Consider the following 21,975-nt stretch of genomic DNA (forward strand, 5'->3'; position numbering starts at 1 on the left):
AAATTACATTTTTCACTTACTAAGTTAATAAAAATATTTCTAAATATTGAAAGCTAATAAGAATACCACTGAACTGACAGTTACAGATTACTAGGTGAATCCTTTTGGAAATTAATTCAACAAGATAAATGACCGATAACCTAACTATTTTACAACTAGAAATCTCGTCTCAGGAAATAATACTAAATATGCTAAAGGCTTAATGCTCACAGATGTTCATAATAGCATTTCTGTAAGAAGAGAAAAACTGAATAAAAACTAAATTTCCAATAATAAATGAAGAGTGCATCTACTAGATCATTACACAGCCATTAAATTTATATAAAGAAAAAAATTCATAACAACTGAAAAGTGCTTATATTCTCATGTTAAGTAAAAAAAATTAGGATGTAAAATCTTATATAAGATCTGTAACACATACAAAATATAACCAAAAGACTGACTATACAATATAATTTATAATTATATACGACCACATATGATAATAGAACTCTAACCTACAGCCTCTGCAGCAACCAGACCAGGAATCCAAACCACAATCCCTGCAGCAACCAGTCTGGGAAGTCAAACCACAATCTCTGCACTCATCAGCCCAGAACAAACAGGAAATGGCCAATGACTGCCAGATTCCCTAACTTTTGCAGCTCCCTCATTCACAACACTTCCAACTCAATACTAACTAGAGAAAGCCAAAGATGCTTCTCAAACCAATCACATAGAAATGCCTCCTTTGTATACAGCCTGCCTCCAGCTTCCCATGCCAACAACTTACAATAAGAACATACTTAAAGCCTACCCTTTTTTCACTACAAAGCTCTCCCACTCTTCTGTCTGCCTTTGAGTCTCTGCCAAATGCAAAGGATGGTGGTTGATTCCTTTGCCAGACCAAAAAATAGCCTATATTTTCATTTGGGTGGTCTTTGTTAATTTTACCATAACAAAACACTAAACATTAAAAAAACTAAAATAAAATGCATCCCCCCAAAAATCAATAATTATTGCCTGCATCTGTGTGTCTGAAGTATGGATACTTTTGAAGTATTTTTCTCTCTACCTACTACTGAGCAATAAAAAAAAGAACAAATCACTGACACATTCAACAACTTGAGCAAATCTTAAAAAACACATTATGTTGTGTAAAAGACACAAACATACACACACTTTGCATACCATATGATTCTATTTATATGAACTCTAAGAACATGTAAGCATAAACTATGGTGATAGAAGTCAGAATTTAATTGCCTCTGGAAAGGGGTAAGGGTGGGAATTGACTGGAAAGTGTCAGGAAAAAATTTTAGAGAATTTAAGATATTCTATATCTTGTTTTGACTGATGGTTACACAGACATATATAATTATCAAAACTCATTGAAACAAGTACTTAAAATGTGATTTTTATGTGTAAATTATACCTCACATACTTCCCTCCCCTATCATTTCTTAGATAGAAGCAAGATAGTTTAACTGTCCAAGGAGAAAACCGAAACAAATATACATCACTAAGATTATTACCATAAATATCCCAGAACTTAAATATAAGAATAAGTCAGTTTGCAGGGCCACAGAGAAGTGAGAAAACTCCAAGCAGACAGTAAGAGAAAAAGACTTCCATATCTGTGATGCCACTCCCACCAATCTTCCTGGCACCAAGCACTAAGAAAATTTCCCCCAACTTATTTCTACTCCAGAAAAGGTCATATCAAGATAGACAACCAGCTTTCCCACCATTTTGGGTTCCCTAGCAATAGCCCTGTCTCTACACCAACCCATGGAAAGCATCAGGGGTATCTGAAGTAAGAAATATCCCTGAAGACAAAGAGAAACAAGAGGGGGAGGTGGGACTACCGTCGCTAGCTTGGAAAATCTTCTCTGTAACTCAGCCAAAGGAGACACCAAATTAGAGGCTGTTCAGCAGTACCATGCTATAGGAAGTTCATCCTTCAGATCAGCTGGGCATGAACCCCAAGCCCGCCTTCCCACACAACACAAAAAAGGAATTCAGAAATTTATCAGAGAAATTGGCCAGGCTTGGTGGCTCATGCCTGTAATCCCAGCACTTTGGGAGGCCAAGGCAGGTGGATCACAAGGTCAGGAGATTGAGACCATTCTGGTTAACACAGTGAAACTCCATCTCTACTAAAAATACAAAAAATTAGCAAAGTGTGGTGGCATATACCTATGGTCACAGCTACTCAGAAGGCTGCGGCAGGAGAATTGCTTGAATGCTGGAGGAGGAGGTTGCAGTGAGCCAAGATCACGCCACTGCACTCTAACCTGGACAACAAAGCAAGACTCCATCTCAGAGGAAAGAAAGAAAAAGAAAAAGAAAGAGGAAGAGAAAGAAAGGAAATGAAAGGCAAGCAGAAACTTATCAGAGTAATTTAACAAAAAGATTAAAATTATTCTTAAAAATCAAGCAGCAATTTTGGAACTGAGAAATATATTTGTTGAACTAAAAAATTCACTAGAGGCCCTCGACAGAATGTATGAAGCAGGGGAAGGAATAGATGAGCTCAAAGACAGGCCTTTTGAAAATACACAGAGAAGAAAAATGAAAGAGAATGAAGATTACTTACAAAATATACAAAATTACCTCAAAAGACCAAATCTTAAGAATTATTGATACTCAAGATGAACTTGAGCAAGGGCAAGGGATAGAAAGCATATTCAAAGAAATAATAATTGAAAAAATTTCTGAAACTAAAAAGGTAAATATCCAAGTACAGGAATGTAGAGAATACCAAACAGATTCAACTCAAATAAGACTACACCAAGGCATAAATAATCAAAATCTCAATAGTCAAAGACAAAGAGAAGATCCTGAAAGCAGCAAGAGAAAATACACAAATAATATTAAAAGAATGTTTAATCCATTCAGGCTTCTCAATGGAAACTATCCAGCCCAGCAGAAAGTGGTGAAAGAAAAAAAAAAAAACTGCCATCCAAGAATACTATATCCAGCAAACATGCCCTTCATCTATGAAGAAGAGATAAAGTCTTTCCCAAACAAACAGAGGCTCAGAGAATCCAACACCACCAGACCCATCTTACAATAAATGCTAAATGGAGTTTTTCCATCTAAAATTTAAAAAAATAATAACTTACAAGAACAGAACATTTGAAGGTATAAAACCCACTAGTAAAATTAAGTACACAGACAAACCCAGAATACTCTAATACTGGAACTGTAGACTGCAATACCCTAATAGTTGGGTTCTTCAACAACCCACTCTAGGGTGCTGCTCATCCCTTCCTCCAGAAATGTGGACATTGTCACTAGGGCTTCATGGTTGCAGTTTACGAGGTGAAGCTCAGGCAATGGTATGCATTCCTTGTATCATTATTTCAATTCTGTTCTACAAATACAAAAAGTTTCTAGAGACATACATACACTTTGTTTTTTATTTCTTATTTCTCCTTTTATTAGTTATATATAACCTATAAAACTATACAGGAATACCAACAATTTGAAATAAAGATGAGGTAAACTGTAAGGATGGAAAAAAATAGATTACCAACAAAAGGACCAATGGAATCTCTGACAAAAAGAAAGACTAAAGCCATTTTCCCAAAGGATCTCATTGGTTTGAAAGATGGACCTAATGATATGGAGCATATTCTTTGTAATTGCCTCTGATATTTTTCTCTGAGACCAGAATTTAAGATAGATAGTTTATTTACCTCACACTAATCATAAAATACATAGCATCTATATTTAAATATTGTATTACTGATCTCATTCCTGAGTTTCTTTTTCATTAATGTAGCTTTCATTTGTATTATTGCTGTTTTAATAGTATGAATAAATAGAAGTCTTATGCCTGTAGATTTAGTAACTGTTACTAAATCAGAACTTTAAAATCTTTGGTTCTCTAGCATTTATTCACATGAATTTGACTGTTTTGCTCTAATTTCTTTGGGCTTTTCTAATTTAAGTGGAATACAATTATACTGTGAAACAATGCAGTGAGAATGTGTGGTGAAATAAAGGGTAGAGTTTCTGAAGATGATAATGTTGTGAAACATACAGATATAATTACTGTTTAACACAATGAAAAAGCTTGGCCATGAGAATAGTAATAACTACTGCTTTGAGAAAGACAGAAAAGATAGGGACATAGGAGAAACTTCTTTGAAAAATGAAAGCTCTTTTACGTAAATGTCTAATGTAATTATAAAATTCTAATCCTTGTTACATTCCTTCTATTCCTACAAATATATTAAACATTCAGTTAAAAACAAAACAAAACAAACCTCCTCTCTCAGTAATGGACAGATCACCCAGCCAGAAAGTCAACAAACATCACTGATAAACTACACACTAGACCAAATGGGCTTAATTGGCATTTGCAAAATATATCACCCAACTGATGCAGAAGATACATTTTTTTAAAAAATCAGAACATGGAACATTCTCTAAAACAGACCATATCTTAGGTCATAAAACAAGTTAGAACAAATTCAAAAAAGTAGAAATCATATTACATATCTTTTCTGATCATGATGGAATACAATTAAAAATCAATAACAAGAGAATACTCAGAAACTACACAAACACCAGTAAATTAAACAACATGCTCCCGAATGACTAATGGGTCAATGAAAAAATTAAAAAGGAAATTTAAAAATTTCTTGAAACAAATGAAAATGCAAATATACTGAAATCTATGAGATACAGCAAAAGCAGTACTAACAGAGAAGTATATGGCATTAAACACCTAGATCAAAAAAGCAGAAAGGCTTTAAATAAACAACCTAAATACACCTCAAGGAAGTAGAAAAACAAGAACAATTAGAACTCAAAATTCATACAAAAAGAAACAATAAAGATCAGAAAAGAAACAAATGAAGTTGAGAATTAAAAATAAACACTATAGAAGATCAACAAAATGAAGGGATTGTTTTTGAAAATGTAAATAAAATAGACAAACCCTTAGCTAGACTAAGAAAAAAAAGAATATCCAAATAAATACCATCAGAAACAAAAAAAATTAGACACATAATAACTGAGACCACAGGAATGTTAGAAATTATTAGACACCACTATGAATATCTGAATAAAAACAAATTAGAAAACTTAGATGAAAGGGATAAATTCAACCTACCCCTTTCTTCTAAGTTTTCTAATTTGTCTATATATTCTGGACACATACAACCTACCAAGATTGAACCAGGAAGAAAGAGAAAACCTCAACATACCAATAATGTGGAATAAGATTGAAGCAGTTATAAAAAGTCCCCCACCAAGGTAAAGCCTGATGGTTTAATTGATGAATTCTACCTAACATTTTAAAGAAGAACTAACAGCAATTCTACTCAAATTCTTCAAAAGAATGAAGAGGGAATACTTCCAAACTTATCCTATGAGGCCAGCATTATCAAAACCAGACAATGACACACACACACAAAAACTACAGGCCAGTATCCCTGATTAACACCGATGTGACAATCCTCAACAAATGCAAGCCAATAAATGTGATACATCACACTAAGACAACCAAGAACAAAAGGCATACAATCATTTTAATAGATGCTGAAAAAAAGTTTGATAAAATTCAAAATCCTTTTATGAGAAAGACCCTCAGCAAACTGGATAGAAAAGAACATACCTCAAAATATTAAGGGCTATATATGACAAACCCAAAAGTAACATCATACTGAACAGGGAACATTTGAAAGCCTTTCCTCTAAAATCCGGAACAAGACAAGGATGCCCACCTCTACCATTTTTAGTCATCCTAATACTGAAAGTCCTGACCATAGCAATTAGGCAAAAGGAAAAAAAAATAAAAGGGTATGCAAATTAGAAAAAGGAAGTCAAATTAGCCCTGTTCACAGATGACATGATCTTACACTTACAAAAACCTAAAGATGCCACCAAAAAACTGTTATAACTGATAAGCAAATTCAGTAAAGTTGTAGGATACAAAATCAACATCCAAAAATCAGAAGCATTTATATACACCAACAGTGAACAATCTGAACAAAGAAATAAAAAAGCAATCCCATTTAGAATAGCTACAAAGAATATAAAATACCTATGAATAAATTTAAAGAAGTGAAAGATCTCTACAATGAAAACTATAAAACACTAACAAAGGAATTGAAGAGGACACAAACAAGTGGAAAGAATTCATGCTCATGAATTGAAAAAATTAATATTGTTAAAATGACAATTCTACCCAAAGCAATTTACAGATTCAGTGCAACCCCTATCAAAATACTAATAACATCCTTCATAGAAACACACAAAAAAATCCTAAAATTTATATGAAACCACAAAAGATTCTGAATAGCCAAAGAAACCCTGAGCAAACAGAACAAAGCTAGAGGCATCACACTACTTGACTTCAAAATATGCTACAGACCTAAAGTAACCAAATCAGCATGGTACTGGCAGAAACAAAGATACACAGACCAGTGGAATACAACAGAAAACCCAGATATAAATCCACACATTTACAGCCAACTAATTTTTTTTGAAAAGTTAAAACTTCCTTAATTTTTTATTCCTGGTACCACTACCACAATTTACAGGGCAATATACCTGATGCAATGAAAAGAAAAAGACAAAGCTACAACAGATAAAAGACCTCAGGAATGTACATCTAATTGACACTACATTGCATTAATCAATAGCTGCACTTTTTGCAAACTGTGGCTATGACAGTCCTGAACAAGAAGGGTTTCCTGTTTAAGCTGCAGTAACTTTTCTGACTGTGGATCATTGCTCCTTCTGTGGCAGATTTTTACAGTTCCTCTAATGCATTTGGGATGACTGTCTCAAAGTAACCTGCAGCTTTCCTGACAACTCCTCGCTCTCTCTCCTGCTAAGAACTGTAGCCCTTTTCTGCGGCTTTTAGAACCTTCTGCTACCATATCCACCACTTCCACCACCAGATCCATAACCACCACCATAGGGACTGCCCGAGCTTCTTCGACGAAAACTGCCCCCTTTCCTGGGTCCATAATTTGATTGCTGTTGTCCACTACAATTACCAAAATCATTATAGTTCCCACCACCACCATAGTTACCACCACCAAAATTTCCTCCTTCATTGTAACTATCATATCCTCCACCACCGCCACCATATTCACCATCTTGGTTTCCATTATCCTGGTCCACCACCACCATAGCCTCCTCTACTACTATAACCAGGACCACCGCCATAGTTGCCACCATCACCAAATCCATTATAGCCACCATCAACTCCTCCATAACTACCTCTGCTGCCACCACATCCACCACCATAACATCCTCTTCCACCAAAGTTTCCACCACAGCCAAAATTACCTCCACCACCTCCAAAGTTTCCTCCGCAACCCATAAAATTGCCAGAGCCACCTCCACGACCTGTCTGTGATCCAGCAGACTGCATCCCTTGTTTAGAAAGGGCCTTTTTCACCTCACAATTATGCCCATTAATAGTGTGTATTTCTGAACAACAATTTTATCAACTGTATCATGATCACCGAAAGTTACAAAAGCAAATCCTCTTTTTTCCACTCTGCCTGTCTTCCATAACTTCTATGGTTTCAATCTTGCCATACTTTTCAAAGTAGTCTCTCAAATTATACTCTTCCATATCTTCTTTAATACCACCAACAAAAATTTTCTTCACTGTTAGATGGGCACTAGGCTTTACAGAATTCTCTCTAGAAACAGCTCTCTTTGGTTCCACTACACGCCCATCAACCTTGTGTGGTGAAGCACACATTGCTGCATCCACCTCTTCAACACAAGAATACGTCACAAAACCAAAGCCCCTGGAACGTTTGGTTTGGGGATCTCTCATTACCACACAATCTGTAAGTGTGCCCCATTTCTCAAAATGTTCTCTTAAACTATCATCTGTAGTTTCAAAGCTCAGACCACCAATAAACAGTTTTCTCAACTGCTCTGGTTCCTTTGGATCATGGCCCTCCTCCCGCTGGCGGCGACGGCGTTGGCGACGGTCGGAGTTGGGCCGGAGGCAGCCTGGCAGCGATTTTACCTCCATTTTGAGACCAGACTCACCTCTTCCAACTCGAGTTCAGTATCACAGACAACTAATTTTTGATAAAGGTACTAAGAACATTCAGTGGGGAGAGTTTTATAAAAAATCAAAATTGATTAAAGACGTGAATTAAGAACTAAAATTATGAATCTACTAGAAGAAAATGCTGGAGAAATATTCCAAGACATAAGTCTGGGCAATGATATTTTTGTAAGACCTCAAAAGTACATACAATGAAAGCAAAAATAGAAAATGGGATTGCATCAAGCTAAAAATCTTCTGTATAGCAAAGGAAACCATCAACAAGGTAAAGAGACAACCCACAGAATGGGAGAAAATATTTGCAATCTGTTCATCTCAGAAGGGATGAATAACTAGAATATATAATGAGCTCAAACAACTCAATAGCAAAAATAAATAATCTGAGTTTTAAATGGGCAAAAGATCTGAATAGACATTTCTCAAAGAAGACATACAAATGGCCAACAAGTATATGAAAAATGCTCAACGTCACTAATCATCAGAGAAGTGCAAATCAAAACTACAATAAGATATCATCTCATCCAGTTAAAAAGGCTTTTATAAAAAAGGGAATAATGAATGCTGGCAAGGATGTGGAGAGAGGGAACTCACATATGTTGGTAGGAATGTAAATTAGTACAGCCACTATGGAAAACTGCATGGAGGTTCCTCAAAAAACTAAAAATAGAACAACCATATGATCCAGCAATTCCACTACTGGATATATGTCCAAAAGAAAGGAAATCAGTATATCAAAGAGATACTGGCACTCTTATGTTTATTGCAGCACTACTCACAAGAGCCAAAATATAAAATCAACCCAAGTGCCCATCAATGAATGAATTGATGAAGAAAATGTGGAAAATACACACACAAGGGAATATTATTAACCAATGAAAAAGAATGAAATCTTGCCACTTGCAGCAACATGAATGTAACAGGAAGTCATAAGTTAAGTGAAATAAACCAAGCACAGAAAAACAAATATCACATGTTCTCACTCATGTAAAAGCTAAAAAGTACATCTCATGAAGACAGAGAGTATATGGGTTGCCTCCTAGAAGGAGGGTGAGAAAATGAAGAGAAGCTGATTAATAGGTACAAATATATATTTTGATAGAAGAAATAATATTATGTTTAATAGATCAGTAAGGTGACTATAGTTTACAATGATCTATTCTACATTTCAAAATAGCTAAAAGAGAATAATTCTAATGTTTTTAGCATAAAGCAAAGACAAATATTTAAGGTAATGGATATCCCAATTACACTGATTTGATGTTTACAAACTATATAAATGTATTAAATTAACATGTGTACCCCAAAATATGTACATCTATTTGTATCGTTTTAAAAGTATTAAATTTTTAAAAAGCAAAAACGTACCCAAATCATTTTTCAAAAAAAAATTTTTGAGAAATTAGTCTGTTAGCAGAGAACAAAGAAGCATGATTTAAAGATAATTATTTGATAAATATACTGAGCTGACCCAGATTAAATACTTTTCAATCCTTTCAAAAAAAATTGGTGAATAAAAGAGAAACTTAAGAGACTTAACGAGTGATTCTGGTATGTTAATAGTCTCAGTAAGTATTAGACTTGTTAGGGAAATTAAATTGTACCAAAAAATATATTTTAGACATTTTCCAGGTTCTTTTATTTTAGAATAAAGCAGCATTTAGCCAAGAAGATGTAAATGGAAATTAAGCTAAGGAAAAAGAAAAATATCAAACACATCATAAAATAATTCAAAAATAGTAGAAATACAAGGAAAAAAGAAAGGAAAGGAAAGGGAGCAAAAATCCTGAGCCACTGAAAAAATAGGAAGGAGTTTCATAAAGTTAAAAAACATGAATTAAAGTTCACATGATGCAAACTATTCTGTTAATCAAATAAAAATATAACTGGTTCATAGTGTGCTTGTCTTGCAAAGTCATTCCTAAAGAAAAAAGGTTGCCCAACTAAAATGTCTAGTTTAGAATTACATATAAAATACACTTTCAATAAATGTTTAAATAATAAGTAACTGAATTCACCAAATAACTAGTGGGGAGCTATGACAGAGCACAAGAATATTCAATATCACCTGAGACAACAAAAAAGTTTTGGTTAAGATGGAACTGGAAAAAGCAAAGAAAGATCCAGCAATAAACTATCATAGGATGGCAGAGAATCAGAATAAGGTACTTTTTGAATTATGTAAGTAATCAATAAATGTAGTATATAGATCATTTATAAATGGAACTCAATAAATCAAAATGTGTTCCACAACAGTATTCTAATCCTCTTCTTATCACTTTCCAACTCAGTTCTTCAAGTATATTCAGACTATTAGCCCACGTGTTGGAAACATTATAACTTAGAAGAAATCTAAGTTACTAATAAAACAGACTTTGTCCAACTCACTTTCAGCTTTTTGCTATATAATTCTATTCTAAGTAACTGTAGAGTGAATCCTTATCAAATGTTCTATTCTTTCGCTTAAGAGCTATACAAAATTGAATCTCATCCTATCCCTCTAATAATTTATTTCATGAATAAAAATCAGTAATATTGAGTACAACTTAAAGAATCCATCCCACTTTTATTCACTTTGACACATACTATGTCTTTAATGACACTTTTTCTAACAGTCTCAGCAAACCCTATCCTATAGTAGCATCACAAAATAGTACAAAAGCTCTTAGGATGATCTAAAAATATTCTTTTTCCCCATTCCTTAAAGAATGTTACCATGTCTAGAAAACATGTAAAAGTTCTCTATTTGTCATCTTGTGGTACAGTGAACAACCCACCCACTTCCTCACATAAAGCCTTCTAGTTCATAAAGAAATCAGGACAAAGAGTTTGGTTTTTTTTCATTAATATACACAATAGCACAAGATAGCTAATCTTATCAAAAACGTTGTGACTTTACACAGATTGAATTAAGATAACTTCAAGCCAAGTAAAAATGCAATATGGAGCTTGCTTGGATCCCAATCTAAACAAATCAACTACAAAAAGACAAAGGGGACAACTGAGGGAATTTAAATATTAACTACATATTATGTAAAGAAATGTTAATTGTTTTCTGCTATGATAATGGGTTTTAGGATTACTTTGTAAGCACAGGATGAGGAGAATTGTTTATCTGCTCTGTAAAGTTTTTTACAGATGGAAGGGTACAATGTCTGACATTTGCTTTAAAATAATGATATGTAAGAGTAGTAAATAAGAGAATATTAATAAGCAAGATTTGCCAAGAATGATCATTGTTGAAGCCAGGGGTTCAATACTATTCTCTCTGTTCTTATGTGTTTAAAATTTTCCGCAAAATAACTCAAAACACAAAAACAGGTGAGGTGATGAACATCTAAGCAGAGAGAATAACAGCCCCCAAAGAACTCGTGAATATTTAAGGTTATATGGCAGAGGGGAATTAAGGTTGCAGATGGAATGAAGATTGCTAATCAACTAATCTCATAATGGGTATATTAACCTGGATTATCCTGGTGGGCCCAATGTAATCATAGGGATCCTTAAATATAAAAAAGGGAAGCAGGAAAGTCAATGTCAGAGTGGTGAGGTGTGGGAAAGATCAACTGGCTTTGAAAATGGAAGGGGGCTGGTTTTGAAGATGGGAGGGGGCCATCAGCCAAGGAATTGTGATCTGCCTCTAAAAGCTGCAAGAGTCAAGAAAACAAAATCTCCCCTACAGCCTCCAAAAGGAATGGAGTTCTATGAACACATTAATTTTAGCCCAGTGGCATCCATATCATACTTCTGACCTCCCTAACAATAAGATGGTAAATTTGTGTTGTTTAAAGCCAATAAATTTTTGGTAACTGAAGCAGCAATACAAAAGTCATATAATCTTCTAGAAGAACCACGTTTTTATTTACCTGAAAGGACAAAGCACAGATTTTACTTAGAATTCAAACAAAATATGTGTTATTATCAGGTAAGGAGAAAAATTCTAAATTAGATACCTACTGTTTTATTTTATTTACTTATTTATTTATTTTAGAGACAGAGGTCTTGGTATGTTGCCCAGATTGGAATACTACTAGTGGCTATTCACGATCACAGTGCACTAAAGCCTCTAACTCCTGCCTACCCCTCAGCTTCCTGAGTAACTGGGACTACAGGTATGTGCTATCATGCCTGCCCCTTGCTATTATAAAAGGCAAATCTTACCTCTATTCCCCACCCTACCATTTCCTTTCTGGTAGCTTCAGTTGCTTTTCTGTGGCTTAATTGTATCACCACCCTTACAGTGTACCAAAATCATATTAAAATCTACTGTCTCGGCTATTTTTTCACCACTTTTCTTTTCTATAAAATCAACTCCTCACACAACTCCCCTACATCTACTCTTGGTACTGGTACTAATGCTACCAATTATATCCTTTATTATAGTGTTGATCTTAATTCTATCCATCACCTTAATGAAAGTATGTTTAACCTAATCAATTTCCTGTTGGCCTAATTCGTCTCTGACAATTTTGTGTTGTTTGTTTGTTGTTTTGAAGTTGGTTTTGTTTTTAATATCTTTGACCACTCCACAGAGCTGGGACATGCCTGAATTTCTCTCTTAATATTCTTTCTAAAAAATGCTTCAGATTACCTGCCTCTACTCCTGAGTTTTCCTCATATCATCTGCTCAGTTTTTTTTGTCTCTTTTGCTAGTTTTATATTTTCCATCTACATATATGTTTACCAACTGTAAGCATTTCCCCCAGATTCAATCTAACTTCAAAATTTATTATACTACAAATAATATTCAAACTTTTACAGTTTACAGATTTATAGACAGGTTTTTAGTCAATTTATATGAATAAATTAAAATGAAAATTAACCAATCCAGTTAGTTTTCTGGAGAATATAATTTTATTGTGTTCATTGTAAAGTAAAAATAAAAGAAAGATCAAAGAAGTATAACAATTTTCTCTCAATTCCAATCTTTACTTTCTAAATCCAGGTATTAAATCTGCATCGAAAACCATTACAAAATGATCAGTTTTATTTATAATAAAATTCACATAACCAAATAAGATGTTGATTTTATGGCTATTATCAATTCAAAGAGGTATTTATTGAATATATGTAATCCAATTATAAAATATTTAACTGAAACTAAAACATTAAATACTATATTTTCAATTTCAAATTCATTATACTGATTATACAGCATCATTATATGTCATTATACTCAAAATAATTCTATACACCATCAATATTAACTGGTAATTTTGGGCTTCTAATGAAACAAAAATCATATTCTTTTTAATATGTTAGATAAGTCCAGAATATATCATAGGTGATTTTGCTGATAAATCAATCCTAGAAAGCATTATTTGATTCTTACCACAGTCATTTAGCTGAGAACAGTTTATGTCTTGTTTTTAAAGGTGTATAATAAATAAAATATATTTTCAACAATAAACATGCCAAAATACCTTCTTGCTGCATTTCTTCAGGACTATAATGCTTCATTTAATCAAGCCTCTCTCTAGGTATCATGGTGGACCTATTATATACTTTTTGGAGGGCTTATATTCTAGTTTTTACAACTACCTTCTCTAAATCCTTTAAATATTATTTCTAATTTTGGCTGTATAAAACCTAATGACTTTTTACTAGTCCTCATGAATTTTAGTATTTTTTAGAAAATTAGGAAATATTGGCCGGCTGTGGTGGCTGACACCTATAATCCCAGCACTTTGGGAGGCCGAAGCGGGTGGATCATGAGGTCAAGAGATCGAGACCATCCTGGTCAACATGGTGAAACCCCGTCTCTACTAAAAATACAAAAATTAGCTGGGCATGGTGGCGCGCACCTGAAGTCCCAGCTACTCGGGAGGCTGAGACAGGAGAATTGCTTGAACCCAGGAGGCAGAGGTTGCGGTGAGCCGAGCTCACGCCATTGCACTCCAGCCTAGGTAACAAGAGCAAAACTCCGTCTCGAAAAAAAAAGAAAATTAGGAAATATTATTCAAAGTACTTAATCTATATTTTTAAATAAAAACAGTAGTATATTGTGCACATTAAAAGATTAGCCTTTCAAATATTAAAAGAATTAAGAAAAGTTATCCTTTTAAAACTAAAAATGAAAATAACTGTCACTATAAACAAATGCTTTTTTTAATAAAGATTATCATTTTGATAAATAGGAACTAAAACTTCCATTTTCTCTGAGAAAAACAAACTCGATTTGAAAGTTTAAAGTAGGGCTTCTACTTGAGATCTTTAATGGATATAGTCAAAGTTGTTGCTATTTAACCAATATTATAAACAACCTTACAGAACAATAATATAGGAAATCAATACAATCATCCTATTATTAAAAGTAAATATAAAACCAAATCCTAAGATTTTTCACAGGCACATTTTCAAGTGAGGGCAGAAAAATATCTACTGAAGTGCACTAAACTTTAAGAAATGGAAATTTGGTTTACTCACTGATAATGATCCTACAGATAAACATTCTTGGAAATTACGTTACGATTTTAAATTGGCTCTATATCAGAAATACATGAAGTATGACCACACTATTTGTTTTTAAGAACATAAAAACAACCGTACTACACAAGACCAACAATCCAATTTGCTGACAAATACTAGCACCAAAGGACTTTTTGCGAGAAAATGTGATTGCCCTCTAGGTAACTTTGAAAATTTATAAACATACTTTCTACTCATCTATAATCCTTTACTCAAACCTGCCCCTATACCCTTATGCTCTCAGGATAGACAAAGACAGCCTGGAGTACTGAACAATCTGGCTTTGGTTTCTGGTTCTTAAAAGAAAACAATATTTAATTCTTCCTGGTTCTTATACTTGTTAGCACCTCAGTAGCTTGTTAGCATCTCAGTAGCTTAATTCTTTGTTGTTTGCATCCATTACCATTCTTAAAGATGCCTCTACTGTGCTTCTTGGTGACAGGAGCATGAAGTCATTATCAGAAGTTAAATCCATAATCAGTAATCCAACTGCACTACCTTTTATTTTGCCAGTTTATAAGTATAGAAATGAAACAAATCCACACATCTCAGAGAATCTTTTGTTATTCTTTTTACGGATGAAAACTTCATAACTGTGGAACTGTGATCATGATTTTGTGCCAATCTCAGTTGCAAACCGCTCAAATAAAATGGAATGAAATTAGGAGAATGTGGATAATGGAAATCTTGAGGAAGAGACAGTATTCAAGAATATCTGGGCATTTAATCTCCTTTCAGCTTGCTAGGGTCCTGGAAAGCCCAACTCTCTATAGCCATGCCTATATTTCCAATCTATTCCTGTTTACCTGGTATGATCTATCTGATATTACATCAGATATGAGGATCATTGTAAGTCCATTTCCCTGCAAAAGTTATACTAGTTACCTACATATTGCCTCTGACATCATGACCATTTAAAAAACAGTTATAAATGTTTATGAATAGTGAGTTGACTAATTTAAGAGTTTATTCAGAAATTTAGGGATTATGTCATCTGGTTCTGGTAATACACTTATTTTTTGGTAATATACTTATTTTTGTCTTTTTGTTAATGAGGTCTAGAACATCCCATGTTTGTCACCGTCAATCTAAAACTTCTGAGCTGTTCCCCAAAAAATAGCATTTAGAAATAATAATACTCCTAATAACTTCCTCAATAAAAACTGAAATAAATTTAACTGAATCTCCTACAATCTTCTTTTCTATATCTGTTTGAAAAGCATATACCATGTTCCTAAAGTGGTATCACTTTCACTAGATGCTGTCTCTTTATATAAAATTTATTTTATAAAAGAAACTCCAAGAAACTGTTCAAAATAATATCTAGTTTGCTTTTAACACACCATTCTTTATAGCTTCCTTGCTCTAATTTATTCATTTATTTGCTCAACAAAGATTTGACTGCCTTCAATGGGCCAGGCACTGTTCTACACACAGATGATACACAAGTGAAAAAAATAAACCCTTGTTTTATACATATCACTGTATAGATAATCTAGAAGGACTTGGCACTTGGTTTGCTTCAAAAGCATGTCTTACTCTGCTTTAAATAAACCAAAACTAAAAGTTGTACATATGAATTTGGAAAGGTTTATGGAAGAGAAGTCCACACAGAACTACAATCAGAGAACCAATATTCAACAGAAAAACTTAGTCACTTATCAAATGATTTGTAAATTGTATAGTTAAATGTTTTAAGTTGAAATAAAATGTTTAAGCCATATATAAGTAGTAATTGCTTTCTGCTTTAATATCTTTTTCAATTAATCAACCAATTATGTATATGCATCTTTATTCATTTAAAAAGTGTATCAAGTGCCCACTACAATGGTTCTCACTAATGGCTGTGCACTGAAATCTCCTGTGGGGCCTTTCAAAAAAAAAAAAATGCAAGTGCCTAGGACTCATGCCTAGAGATTTTGATTCTCTAAGACTGAAGCGATGTTGGAAATCTCTATTTTAAACACCAGAGTTGAGAATTACTGGCCAGCTAGATAACGGACACCTTACCAATGAGAAGGAAACAAAGAAACACATTTATTTGCCTCTCAAAGAGTTCATAGTATAATGGCAGTGACAGATTTTAAGAAACTTTTTTAATCGCAAGAAGGTGCTAAATTCACACTATAGGTGTATGCCAGATGCTAGAGAAAAACATAGAAGAGGTTTTAAAAAAAGAAAAAAGAAAAAAAAGAACCCTGGTGGGTAGTTGAGACCACAGTGGTCAGAGCTACTCTCATAGAGGTGATGTTTGAACTATGAGGTAAAGGGTAGCTGGGAATTCTCCAATTATATGAAGGTAGAAAAAGTGTTCTAGTCAGAAACAATAGAATGAGAGAAGGCACTGAGATATAGAAAATACAGTGCTTTTTAGGGAATGCAGTATACTTAAGGAATCAAGGAAATGAGAATGGAAAGGTAAACAGGAATCCCTTCTGAAGGAAACCCTATACACATCAAGGTAAGTGATCTGAAATTTACCGTACAGAGCAATAGTTTCAAGTTGTATTTCACAGAATTCAAGTTCAGGAAAGGCAGTTCATGTATTTCACAAATAACTGGACAATGCAGGCATTTAAATGCATACACATTCTGAACTTAGATTGCAGTAACCCAATGAATTAACTTTTTTTTTTTTTTTGGATCTTGCACCAAAGTATCTTCTGCTCTTTCTATGGCTTTGAACTTCTTATAGATATGTTGTTTATTAGAAGGGTATAGTTTTATACTTCCACATTTTTAAGGCTAGCAAATGTCCTACTACCTTTCTATGGATGATATACACAACAAAAACAAAATATAAAAAACAATGTTTTTTTGATTGGCCGTGTAATTTCTTCTTATAATTTCTAAAACAAATGTGTGCCTATAAGGTGCCACATTTATTTGTTTTAATAGATGTTATTTACTGTGGTTTCAAATAAGACTTTCATTGTAAGAGCATCATTGCTCTAGGGAAATCACAGAATTTTTAGCAAGGAAATGACATAATTAACATTATATTTCAGAAACAGCCATTATTGTAACAAAATGAAGTATACTAAGGTAAAACAAGAAGTAAAGAGATCAGTTAGAAAGTGATTTCAAAAAACCAAGCAAGAAAATATGATGAAATGAACAAGTAGTAGGGATGGAGAAAAGGTCATACATTTCAGAAATACTAAGGAAATAGAATAGATGGGATGTGATGACTAATCAAATAGAAGAGAGGAGGATGGCTTTCAAACAGCCAACTCTAGATTTATACTTTAGTCTTGACCATGTTGAAAAGGTAGAAGCACCCAGAACATGACAACTCCTTAGTACTCAGAATAGAATGTTTTTTGCACATTTAATCAGTGAGTCTATGATTCTAAATAAAGTCCCCATTTCAGTAATGATTCTAATTTTTGGATTTTCTAGTTCATTTTTATATATTTTGTTATAGGCCAGGTAACTATAATACAGTCATATAACTACTTTTAAAAATTAACCATACTCCTATCCAAAGATGCTATAGTATTTTCCACATTTAGTAAGACTTCAATACTATTAGTGGACAACTTATATAGCATCTATCTTATAATTTATTTGAAAATCTTAAGCTAATATTATTATTATGATAGAAACTTTAACAATAATATTAATATATAATTTATCATCCTTTCCATTTATGCATTGCCTTCACCTTGTCTTGTCTGATCTTCCCAATATCCCTCTTTTAGTTAGGGAGAGCAGATATGCTTACTCCCATACTATAGATGCAGAAATCAAGGCTCAAGGGAGATAAATGGCTTGCCCAAGATTATATGGCTGTTAACTAGCAGTTTTAAATAAAACCCAAATTTTCTGATTCCTAGGCCAATGGTCTTCCTGTCACACCACGTTTTTAAAGTTGTACGTATTTAACTTCTACCACTTCCTATGACTATCTCTTACCTGAATAAATAGGAAGATAACTATGTATTCCCTTCTCTCTTGCATTCACCTATTTCCTTGAAGTTTTTCATTTAAAACCTCTCTACAAGCTTTATAACCTCAGAAGCCCAATGCCATTCTGCTTCAGAAGTCTATCTTTTCTATACCAATTTAACCTATAGTAAAATTCTCCTATATCACTATCATATACATGAATTGAGAGAATTTGGAAAAAAATATTTCAGAATCTGATCACAAAAATTACAAATACAATGAAGATCAGAGAATCAGGGCATAATTCCCCTGCCTAACAGTTCAAATTTGACCTCCAAGACTCTTTTACATTTGTCTCATAACCACTATTAAGCCCTTCCCTAATCTAACAGAATATCTGTTATTTCCTATTGAGGAAAAAAAAATCATTACTGTATACAAATTTCACAAAGTAGTTTAGAATTAAATCTGTTTATCTTACTTAACTCTAAATAAACTTGCTTTTATGTAAACTAATAACTGTAGATTTAATGTTTGTATAATGACCCTGCTAGGAATACAGACTGAGGCAGTGATTGAAATTTATCTCTTTATACATATATCACTTGTTTACCATAAAAATAATTTTAATAATTTCAAAAAAACTTTAGTGAAAGTATTTTAAACATTGTTGATTTCTGTAATTTTGAAAGTTTTCTATTTATGTAGCCAAACACATTTACAAAAGTATATTTATTTATATTACACAAATAGTAGCTTTTGTTGCATATAATAGGCACATTCCAAGACAACTCAAAAAAGGACAATAAAATTATAAATCACTTTATGTCATAAAATATAACAACCATAACAATAACAATTATCTCTATACATGAACCTACTGCTTGTTTTATAAATTCTCATCTCTACCTATCAGAAACTCTCTTTTGCATACTCATTATAAGTTCAATATCAAAGTATAATTACATAAAATGTTTTCTCACTAAACCAGAACACAGGCTATTTTTGAGCTCTTACAAGTATAACAAGTTTTTACAAGGCTGTGCATTTGTCTATTTATTTATGAAGAGTTCAAGAAAGTGGAGGTGCTTTTATTCAGAATTTTAAAGCAATGTCATTGGTCCCCTTAAAACGGACATATTTTCCTATTATCTACTTAATTCTAGCAACATGTTAGTAGCTTTATTCATTTCATACTGAACAGTGAAATAACTATTATTTTCTCTGACAACACGGAAAACCAAATGACTATTTTCTTCTTCAGTTAATGTAATACACAAATATTAAAAATTTTGTCCACTATTGGGTCTTAACATTGTCTTGCAAATTCTACTTTTTGTGTGTGTTAATTTCCCCCTTAAACTATCATTGCTTTTTAAGTTGATCCCTGAAATATTTATTAATTCAAACTGATCTACCCACAGAGCTTGCTGCACCAGACTCTGACGCTGGCATCTCAACAGTTTCCAGTCCCTGGTGTGTTTTCCCCCCTTGTTTCCTCATAACAGTATAATAAAGAAATAATAGGCTTTAAGCCAATTCAAAACTTACCTTGCAAATCTGGAAATACTCCGAAGTCAGGGTTTCCTGAATTTCCTCTCTGAGAACCCCTGCAGTCCCTGCAGGATGTACGGAACCACTTCCAGCCCCACCACCACTGTTACTGCCACTGCTGCTACTGCTGCCAGGGGAGGAGGCAGTTAAGCCATCCAAAACTTTTCGGAAATTAAACTTCTTCATTTTACACACTGTTGAGAAATTCAAAGGAAAAAGGAAAGGGTGACTTAACACATGGAATTAGACCTTGGTAAAAGCCTTTCTCTTTTCATCAGTCAAGTCAGTCCCCATTTTATGAGCCTTGGTTATAACCGACCTGAAAAAAGAGGCTTCGTTTTGTCAAATTTTAATTCTAAAAAAGCATATCCTTTTAAAGAGGATAAATATAACACAACTCCAAAAGCAACAGTATTCTCTCCTCATACATCAGATTTTCAAGGACTGTATCCCCAGCTGTAGCTACGCTTTATCAGCACTGAGGTAAAAATAAAAGGCAGTGTCATCATCGTCATTAGCATTATATCATCATTATTATACAATCAAACCAGAGCCCAACAGACCAAGACTCCGTCTCTCTCTTAAGGGCGGGCTTTCCTTCTTCGAAACGTTCAGCTCAGAATATTTTATTTTCAGAAAAACGATGTTGGGGAGCCGGTATTTACTCTGCAACCACCTTCCTGGCTCTTCTCCCATCATCTTCAACGCTTCCTTTTTTGTCAATAGGAAAGGCGCGGGGGAGGTGGGGGGTGTAGGGGGGGACTTTTTCTATTCCCCATCCCCCAGCAGCCCGGACCCCAAAGCATCTGCGAGTGACCCACAGAAACAGCTGCGGGGGGGAGGGGCGAACGGCGCCGCGTCCTCTCTCCCCCTTCTCCCCATCTCCTGCTCCCCTCCCTCCACCTCTGCCCGCAGCCGCCACCGCGCTCTACCGCCTGCTAGCCCGTCGTCCGCTCTCCCCGCGGCACGACGGCCGCTCTCGAGGGAAGTGAACCGTTGGCTGCGACTACTGCGGCCCGAGTTCCGCCTCAGCCTGCTGGGCGCTCGGAGCTGCCGCTCACGCTGTCCCTCCCCCGGCCCGAACGCTGAGGTGCCGGGCTCTGGCCCGCCGGCGCGCGAACAAACATCTCACACCGAGCATTCCCGCGCCCAGCCAGAACACACACAAACACCCTCACACAGGCATTCGCGCGCAGGTGCGCTCGTTCTTCTCTCTCTCTCTCTCCGCGCTCTCACACACACAGGTGCGAGGGAGCCACAGCCGGACGGCGGCTGAGTCCCACAGGGATGACTATCTGACCTAGCACTTAGACACCTTCTTCAGACGCCACTCGCCGCCTGCCAGCCCGGGAAGCCTAGGGTGCAGAGGGAGGCGGGCTCACAGGCGTGGGTCCGGCCGGGCTCCGGCCACTTCTCCAATCCCTCTGGTCGCGGCGCCCGGCGCTCTCCGAGGTCCTAACGGATCAGGCAGGCTTTAGCGCAGGCTCCGCCTTCCCGCCGTGGGAGGCAGGCCCCGCCCCCTGGCCGGCCCTTCGCTCGCCCCGCCCCGCTCCTTCCCCAGCCAAGCCCGGCGGTGAAGGGGGCGGAGTGCCCGGGGACGTCGAAGGGCGGGAGTAGCTTCGGCGCCAATCCTAGATTCGATAGGGCAAGTTCCGTGGTCTCTAGGGCGGAAGAAATCTGTGGATAGGCCGAAGGTAAAGCCAATGACAGTGGGAGGGGAGAATTTAGAAAAGTAGGTGAGGTATTTGATTGACAGCTGTATTGACCAGTATGCTGGGGGTCGTGCTCTGGGGGCTGTAATTGGCTTTACCTGTTGAAGGACGCAGGTGTGAGTCAATAGAATGCCTCGTGCGAATTTGGGCGCCTGGAGTCTGAGGCTGCGGGGAGGGTTGCTTATCCTAGGTATGATTCTAGACAGTATGGTGAACTAGGCAAGCGTTTTGCAGCTTTTCACTTTCGCGAGCCTCTTCCCTCTCTTCAGGTGCATCTCTCTGGCTCCCGTCACTCCCCTGCTACCGGCACTA

The 21,975-nt window shown here is 35.4% G+C and overlaps 1 protein-coding gene and 1 pseudogene across 20 annotated transcripts in view; both read right to left on the bottom strand.

Annotated features, from left to right (window-relative positions):
* STXBP5L (syntaxin binding protein 5L) overlaps positions 1–21,416 on the bottom strand; it is a 452,700-nt gene extending 431,284 nt beyond the window's left edge. For 6 of the 20 annotated variants that reach the window (XM_078352057.1, XM_078352055.1, XM_078352050.1 and 3 more), the window contains exons 1-2: positions 21,252–21,416; positions 19,949–20,145 (exon numbers count right to left, since the gene is read on the bottom strand). Coding sequence is in view for 15 of the 20 variants with exons in the window: in XM_078352050.1 (XP_078208176.1) it covers positions 19,949–20,137 (189 nt within the window). In the remaining 5 variants the exon portion in view is untranslated. Of the gene's footprint in view, positions 1–19,948; positions 20,146–20,270; positions 20,432–20,514; positions 20,655–20,883; positions 21,133–21,251 lie in introns of those variants that run through there. The other 14 variants (XM_078352051.1, XM_078352048.1, XM_035274086.3 and 11 more) reach the window with 4 other exon arrangements.
* Positions 6,721–8,140, bottom strand: LOC100415302 (heterogeneous nuclear ribonucleoprotein A3 pseudogene; annotated as a pseudogene).
* Positions 21,417–21,975: the final 559 nt, after the last annotated feature.

This window comes from Callithrix jacchus, chromosome 15 (genome assembly GCF_049354715.1).
Source record: "Callithrix jacchus isolate 240 chromosome 15, calJac240_pri, whole genome shotgun sequence".
Classification (NCBI taxonomy): Eukaryota; Metazoa; Chordata; class Mammalia; order Primates; family Cebidae; genus Callithrix; species Callithrix jacchus.